Raw genomic sequence first — 8,529 nt, forward strand, 5'->3', positions numbered from 1 at the left:
TAGATAGATAGATAGATAGATAGATAGATAGATAGATAGATAGATAGATAGATAGATAGATAGATAGATTTCCTTAAAAATGCCTCTCTCTTCAAACTGGGTTTGAAAACATGAACTCCCTGAAAATAAAGAAATGTAAATGTTTGTTGATCAGTCTGTGTCATCCTCATGTTTATGTGGGAGCCCTGTCAAAAACCTGCCTGTTATGCCAGAAGTGTCCAGGCATTCATTTCTTTTCATTCTGTCATACTGCYCCCATGCAATGATGCAGAGCCCCCCACCCCCTATTAACTGAACATGTTTTTGTTTTGGTTTGTTTTTTTTTTTTTTCTAATTAAGGAAACTGGAGTGTCCTTTTCCTCTTAAATAACACAATACTGTATATCCCAAAGTTTCACTGTTTRCCCTAAATAAATAGGTTTTATATTGAACATGAAAAGATTTGTCAAAATAAGAAACAAGAGGAATGTAGACTTTATAACCRATTTCACAAATGTTCAACATGAACCGCCTGTGACACGACAAGCGTTAAATCTGTAGTCCAGCTCCTGTCAAACACACAGCAGCATCTTTTAAACTATACTTTTTTTGTGTCTAAATCAGATTTTCAGTTGGTTYGTTTTTCTTGAATTCGCTTGAAAATGCACTCCACACAGTTTTTGTTTGACTGTGTTCAAACATTCTAACTCTAAGTGCTTTTTTTTATTTGTAGTAAACATCAGTCTGTAACTGAAAATAAATACAATAGACATAGGTACGTTAAACATTTTGTTAATGGGAGATCATTTGAGGAAGAATACGCTATTAGACTATGAAATAATGAAAATTATTTGGGACTACCTGTATTATAAACCTAAAATTAGTTTTTGTTTTTATTTAAGCGAGCCAAATGAGATAAAATCATATATCAGTTTCAGTTGTTTCAGAAAGCACACACTCTGCACAAATTAATGAGTCTCATCAGTTGAGATATTGGTTTTATTCATATGATGCATTGGTTTTAAAAACAGTCCCAACCAAAAAATGGTTAAATGTCTAGACTCTTGTGGTTTTTCAGCAGCTTCGATGTAGACAAGAATCATTTCCTGAATCTTCTCATCTGTCTGTGTGCATTGATGTACATTTGTTCTTAACTSTCTTTTTCTTTTGTTTCTTCCTGCAGTGCATTATGGGGCTGACCTGGCGACTCCCATTAACATCGACACGTCCGCTCGCTCTCCGAAGGAAGTCAGCGACCAGCTGTGGCAGTTTGTCAGCACAGAATGGTAGATAGAAAGACGCTAGAGATGTTTTGTTTGTTTGTGTACATACTAATTTGTACTGTCATACGCATCATTTATAATTTCCTGAATTAAAAATTTTAAATTTTTGACTTTAGTGTTTTTTTTTTTGTTCTTTTTTTTTTGTTTGTTTGTTTTTTCTGTTTAATGCGTGGCTTCATCCGAAAACCCTGTAATACACAGCAATGACCACTGGGTGTCACTGTGGAAACATTTAATGTTCAGTGAAATCTTTTCTATTTAGCTGCAAAACTTAAAATACAATCATTATAGAGATGAAGCACATTTTTCTCCAAACAACTAAATGATGTAAATCAAACTAGATGGATGAAATTTAAGTCAAAGTTTTTAAAGAGTTTGTTTTGCCAAAATAATTGAGCTCTACTTTTGTCAACCAATTAGGTTTTGAGTAGGTTTTGTTGAGCTGGATGTTTAAAGTCTTGATTAAAACAGTTTGTTTTGTACCTTTTTTAAGATTTAATATTAGAAGCTGTTTATGATAATTTGTTATAAGGTCAGTTATTGAATTTTGTTTACATTTTTATTACATTGCTGTGCCAATATTTAGATGTGAATGTGTTGAATCAGCAGAATTTTGTATGATTTATCCTATGTGACCTCCCACAGATGGGCCTGTGGCGTTTGTTAGAAATGAAACTCTCCCCCTCCTTACTAGAAAAAGAGTCGTCTTTCTTTTTTTGTGTGTACATCAGCGGTGACGCGTGGTTTGGAGTGGGCAGGATATCATACAGAATTGGGGAGCATTTTTCACACGTGGTTTCTTACGGTAAACAACGCGTCAGGCACGGCTCTGCCACTTCACCAGTACCTCAGCTTCAAGTGGCTTTAACAAGTGGTTTCTCACTTTAGTTCAAGTCCCGGTTTATACAACTAAACTTTGATCGTTCTGCTCACGTTTTTTTCTTTTTTAGGTTTTGCCTTTTTTATAGGCTAAATTTATTTTAAATGTTGCTTCGCTTTTCACTGGATTATTCCAAAGTCACTTAAAATCAGCACACCTAAAAATAAATGTTAGACTTTTCAGGGTAGTTTGCTTTTTAAATTTAAATGTTGTMTTTTTTTCTATTTAGTTTCTTTCTTTTCATACTTTGCATTGAATGATAATTTTTCCAGAGTATATGAATAKAAATTACATCCTTCTTATAAAGCGCCATGTTAAATTGTATGTCCGGGTTTAGTTTTCTAGAAATAAGCGTGACGTAGAGAAATGTAAAACTTTCCGATGCCAAACATGGAAATGTTTCGGGTCATTTGATATCTCGTACATTAAAAAAACACAAACCTTCATTTAAAAATCGTTCACATGTTTATTCAGTGCAGATACAAAACTAGCATTATAATTTAAAGGTTTCACAAAACAACACACAGCTTTATTATGAATATTTACAAAGTATAGTAAATATAGCTACATAAAATCTTTATTTTTACACATTTTACTTACATTTATGAAAGCTTGTTTTTTTAGTTTACAATGAAACTGGTCATTTCTCTTCCCTCTGGAGTTTTATTAATTACGATGACATCGCTTTACAAAAAAAAATCCACAGGTTTCTTTTTGACTGAACAAAACGATTTCTCTTTAAAGAGAAGACATAGTTTATAGCTGTAACCTTTCGCTGCCATGTTCCAGCCGATTAAACCAAAGAAGAAGGAAAAAAGGCGTCAACAAGCCTCCTGTCAGATTTTATTGCTTTCAGGGCACTTATCATGTGTCGCTACATGTGTTGWGAAGGACCTCCAAAGCTGAAGCCACCCAGCTCAGCTCTCCGGCTGACGTCTTCAGAACGTCTCTGGCCACCGAGCGTCTGATGTCCCAGCATCAGCGCTGACCAAAACTCACATGGCAGAAATTATATGGCTTTCTTTTTTAGGGCGTGGGTGCTTCAGGGTTCATAACATGTTATTATACTCTACAAAGACAGCAGGAGATAAGGATAAATCTAATAAGGCTTCTCTCCTCTCAGTCTGGGTAGATTTATGTAAAACATCTGCACGCTGTCTTGTAGCATTCTCATTTTTTCACTCGTAAGTTTCTTTACTTTGGTTTCAGAGGAAATATCTTCTAATACTGACCTTGTTCGGAGTCTAAAGCCCCATCTTCACTACGTTAGATRTATTCAAAACCTCTATTTCTGCTACTCTGGCAACTTCTGTCTTCACATACATTCTCAAGAGCACTTAAATATGCATTTTTTGTGCATGTCTGCTGTCACTTTGTTTTATAAAAATTAAAAATTTAAGTTGATTATTTTCTATCTGTTTTGCTTTGCTTTGTTTCATAAAAATCACGTCCATTTTTGATCACGTACTGAAATGGTCAACAAAAATGGATCTAAATAATTGTTTTCGTCAGGTGTAGCCAAGCTAAGAATGTTCTCGCTGTATTATGGACATTCTCGCCAACTAGTGGTGCATCACGAGTATTTCAGCATTTTTGTTAGAACAATGAAAACAGGAATTATCTGGAGTGGACAGGGCAAAAGACAACAATAATGCTAGTTACTCAATCTTTAGCTACCAYTAAAACATAAAAAATGTAATGCTTGGTTTAAAAAAAGTCATTTCTCCCAGTTCCGACATTGATCACAAACATGAAKCAGTTTATGAAAATAAACCTGAAGAGATTTCAAAGTGCAACARAGACTTTTTGCTCCTTCCCACGTTTTGACATTTCGAAGCACCTAAAGGCTGAGACTGAGTGTCATATCCTAGAAATCCTGGGATAAATGACYTTAATGGTGGAGGGTGTAAAGTTACCGGAGGAAACTGTCGTGTCCAGTCCCTCCAGTCTGTGAGAGGCTGCGTCTGTTTTAGTGGTGCTGAAATCTAAGAAGGCCATTCCGAATCTCTTCATCTTCCCGTCTTTGGTTAGGAGGCAGTGGCGGCACAGCAGCTTGAGGATGGCCTTCCTCATGTCCTTGCTGGTCAGCGTGTAGATGATGGGGTTGAGGAGGGAGTTGACTATGGCCGTGCCCAAGAAGTAATCAGCCTTATAGAGCACGTTGCAGCCTCTGACCGGACAGAAGAAGTCCAGCAGGAGGAGGGCGAACAGAGGAAGCCAGCACGCAATGAAGACCCCCAGGACGATGGTGACGGTCTTCAGCAGCGCCATGTACTTCTGGGACTTGCGATAAAGGCCTTTCCTCTGTGGCACCGAGGCGAGGCGTTGGGTGTTGGCCTTGACGATGCGGAAGATGCGCACGTACAGCACCACGATGGACAGGAGGATGGCGCTGAAGATGGTGATGCAGAAGAGGATGTAACTTTTGGCGTAGAGCGGCAGAACGGTGGAGCACTTGTCCAGCTGTCCGATGCAGTTCCACCCCAGGACGGGCAGGACCCCCAGGAACATGGAGAGCAGCCAACTGGCTCCAATCAGTAGGAACATCCGACCCTGTTTATTCCCTTGGTACGGCTTCATCCTCACCATGGTGACATGGCGCTCAATGGCGATGGCCAGCAGACTGATGACCGAAGCAGCCAGCATGATGAACACACACCCCTCCCTCAGGAAATACAGCACTGGGGTCATGTTGAATGTGTTAGCACCAGACGTTATAATGTTTATCATGTAGGTCAAACCTGCGAGCAGGTCTGAGAGAGTCAGATTGCCCAGTAAATAGTACATGGGAATATGGAACTTCTTATTCTTCCAGATGGCCACCAGCACCACTGTGTTTTCTGCTATGATAAGCAGGCAGATCAGCAGGACAGCTATGGCCTCGCCTGTGAGTCCAGCCTTGTACTTGCTCGCRTTCAGCTTGCCTGTGTAGTTGTAGTGCTCGACGATGACTTCTTTGCTCTGGTACACGCTAAACATACTAATCTCTCCTCCCGAGGAAGCCATGGGGACAGGAGACGGRGCTACAGCAGCCTTGGTGGTAAAGAAAGAGTCTGTGGTCATTGYTGAGAAGCCCTGGGGGCAAGACTTTCTTCTGAGGGTTTTTCTAATTTTAAAATTAGATCCAAAAAACCAGACATCAGATAGTCCTGAGGTTGTGCATTTTTCCGTGTCTCTCGGCAGGTACGTTAGCAGTGGAAAACGTGTTCCTTTTGATGAAGTCACARTCTTTCTTGTGGTTTCAGAAGTTTCCTTTTTTAAAACGCTCCTTTCTTTTTTTACTGACTGGGACACTTGCTAGTATGAGGGCCAACCTGCATAACACAAAGAAAAGAGAAAAAAAGTATATTAAAACATCTTAAACATCAGAATTGAACAACTAAACCAGCTTTGACGTTAAACTGGATGAATGAAAACAACATTTAAGCTTAAAGGGAAGCAAAACGTAGCTCAGTTAAAACTTATTTTTATTATTTGTTCTTAGTGTAAGTTTTCCATTTTTTTCCTKCTAGTTACTGTTTAGATTCACAACTTATATAATAATGCAACAATTTAAGAGTAGTTTATAATTAAACAATCCAGTTCCAAACTCGTATGAGTATTTTTTTTTCTTTAACGAGCAGCTGTTTGTGCGCAATTACGCATCGATAATACAAAYGTGACACATTATTTCCCTTTTTATCTGATATGTATCAGCTCTGTTTGAAACTGCAAACTTACAGTAGAAAATATCACCTCATTTAGGCTTTAATAGTAAGTCAGAAAGCAATTCTTCATAGAGAAAACGCGACAGAGGTTCCRTTTTTGTGGAGCTGATCAGGCGCGTAAAAGCTCCGGAGAAAAAAACGTGAATTTGTCCACTCACCTGAGCAAACGTCCACAGCGTATTTCCACCGACAGAGAAGTTCGTCCAAACGCGATCCTTCAGCAGGAGGGGAGCGGAGGAGCGGAGGCTGGTGTGTCGCTCAGCCCGCGCGCAACCACAGTGTGATGTGGGAACAGAAGGGCAGGACTAAACATGCAGTGGGTTGGTCCACCACAGTTTGTGCCCCTCAAACCATCCCCCTCCTTCTCCTGACCCCCTGCAGTTCCCCCTTTCTCTTTCTGTTTTGATTGTATCCAAGGTGAAAAGATAAGAGCAGAATCTCACCGTCCGCACCCCCCCCCCCCAAAAAAAAAAAAAAAGGTTGTAGGCTGATGTTTCAAAGCCAAGCCCCATTTCTCCTTGTTTTTATCCAACCTGCTGAGGAGGTGCAGTAATGAATGCATGCTGCTCTACAGGTTTGACATATTCCCACAAAATCACTCCCATCGAGGGAAAACAGAACCACAGAGGAGCATTTCAGGACTAAAAAAAAAAAAAAGTTCATTTGTCAAAGAGGGGAGAGAAAAATCCCTCATTTGTAGAAAGTGGTGCATCTGGGTCTGTTTTGCAGTTCAAAAAACCCCACATTTCAGAAAATAACTTGCTCAGATGGGCTTCATCTGTAATTATGCTTTAGCTCACACATCAAAACTTACTTTTTTTTAACAAACCATTTATAGGGCTTGTTTTTAAAACGCCACTCCAGGCATATTTCAAGACATAACCGCAAATCTGCTGTAAGTAATAATGTGTATGCTAGGGTTAAATTTAGGATGACATATTGCCCGACCGTGTTGGTGAAAAAAATCCAGACATTTAACACAGTTTTATTTATTTATATATTGTGTCCATTGTGTGGTTCTCAACAAATATGTTACATCAACCCAATAATGACACTGAAGCTCCAGATTATCTTTCTTTAGTTATTTTTCYTACAGTTACATAATGTCATCCTTACATATTTGACCTTATCATTATGTGTTAACACAGCAAACACAACCTTACAGATGTTTGAAAAGGAGTGSGATGGTGGTGGGGTGTCTGTGGGAAGGTTGTGTACAATTACAGCTTCCATAATGCCGAAAACTGCTTAAACAACCTCAATTTGGAGAAATAGAGTTGACTGATGAGCTAAAGGCTAGTCCAAAYAAGGCCAAAACCAATTTTGGGTTTAGAACTTCAGACTAGAAGATTTCCTTGTAACTCATGTTTTATAAACTTCATGTTAATTTCACGATACTTGAGTATTTACATATAATTTATGGTAATTTTACACCCTTTTGAACAAATATAAAACATAACAGATGCAGATTTGACAGTTGTGTAAAAGTTTGTTAAGCAGCGTTGTCATGAACCACTGGATTTTTTTTGTTTGTTTATTTGTTTGTTTACTTGTTTTCAGACAGCAGCAGTGCATTTTGGTTAGCCGTTATCCATTAGCTCATCAGTCCAATTTCCCCTAGGTGTTCACACTTCTTGTCCACATGCAAGGAAAGATTTGGATGAGAAAAACTGTTTTTTAAAAAGGCTTTCTAAAATGGAGTGTAATGAAAAAAGTAATCCTAACACCAACTTTCATAAACACTGACGTAGCCCCATATTTTATAGATGCACATAATATTTTCCTTTTTTAAGGCTCCCTGTTTTTGAAGARCCATTAGCTGAGCTACAAATAATTCTTTGTATTTTAATACATGGGAACAGTCTCACCATCGAATTAAATAACATCGGTGTTTCACAGTTTTTGTTCAGAATCGTGAGAATGGATATTTTTATAAAAGTGGCAGGAAAAATATCTGAAGTAATACAAACAGCTCTTTAAACATGTTTTCTCTAAACTGGCAAATCAGCATAAATTTTTAAAAAGCTTCTTAACACCATGTTTGCATGTTTCCATTGCAATTGTGCGAAAAACTGTCGATATTCTGTTAGTGTCGAAAAACACAATTTCGCAACTGCGGTGTTTCCAATAAGTAAGATCGCGTGAATATCTTTGTTCTTGCGATAAATCATTACAAACATGGCGGCAATGGATGTAAACACAAACATGAGATATATTAATGTTGCTACCACGGTACTGGTGCTCATCATCATCCATCAGAGAAGACATCAGCGTCTTATCGAGGCTTTCGAGCGACATGCCTCTCATACTTGGGAGCGAATACGTATGTGGTGTTTTTGGGAAATTGTAGTCAGTGATTTTACTACTTTCTTTTACTACTTCAATGATAATTTCGATACGGCCCGAAAACAACCATATCCTAGTGCAAAATCATTTTGTTGAAAAGCATAAGTTTTTTCGAAATTGAAGTGTTTCCGTTTAGGAAATTTATTTTTGAAATTCTAATTTGCGTTGCATTTGATTTCACTCTGGTGCCGGGGCATTTCCAAAAACCTCCACTCTGAGACGTTGATTCAAAATGCTTTCATGTCAGAGAAAAATGACTCCTGTTGTCGTCTAGGCCAGAGGCTCTCAAACTGGGGTCCCTGGATCCCCAGGGGTCCGCGAGAGGTATCTTGGG

The 8,529-nt window shown here is 38.6% G+C and overlaps 2 protein-coding genes across 2 annotated transcripts in view; one reads left to right on the forward strand and one right to left on the reverse strand.

The window, feature by feature from the left end:
• spc24 (SPC24 component of NDC80 kinetochore complex) overlaps positions 1-1,372 on the forward strand; it is a 6,412-nt gene extending 5,040 nt beyond the window's left edge. The window contains exon 6 of the mRNA XM_014008902.1: positions 1,163-1,372. Within this exon, the coding sequence (XP_013864356.1) occupies positions 1,163-1,269 (107 nt within the window). The 3' untranslated portion in view covers positions 1,270-1,372. The remainder of the gene's footprint in view (positions 1-1,162) is intronic.
• Positions 1,373-2,584: 1,212 nt separating this feature from the next.
• Positions 2,585-6,138, reverse strand: s1pr5a (sphingosine-1-phosphate receptor 5a). The gene is made up of 2 exons (XM_014008901.1): positions 6,008-6,138; positions 2,585-5,456 (listed from the first exon to the last, which is right to left on the reverse strand). The coding sequence occupies exon 2, from the start codon at positions 5,203-5,205 to the stop codon at positions 4,003-4,005; it is 1,203 nt and encodes a 400-aa protein (XP_013864355.1). The 5' UTR covers positions 5,206-5,456; positions 6,008-6,138; the 3' UTR covers positions 2,585-4,002.
• Between the last annotated feature and the right edge of the window lie 2,391 nt (positions 6,139-8,529).

This window comes from Austrofundulus limnaeus, unplaced genomic scaffold (genome assembly GCF_001266775.1).
Source record: "Austrofundulus limnaeus strain Quisiro unplaced genomic scaffold, Austrofundulus_limnaeus-1.0 Scaffold53, whole genome shotgun sequence".
NCBI classification, from domain to species: Eukaryota; Metazoa; Chordata; class Actinopteri; order Cyprinodontiformes; family Rivulidae; genus Austrofundulus; species Austrofundulus limnaeus.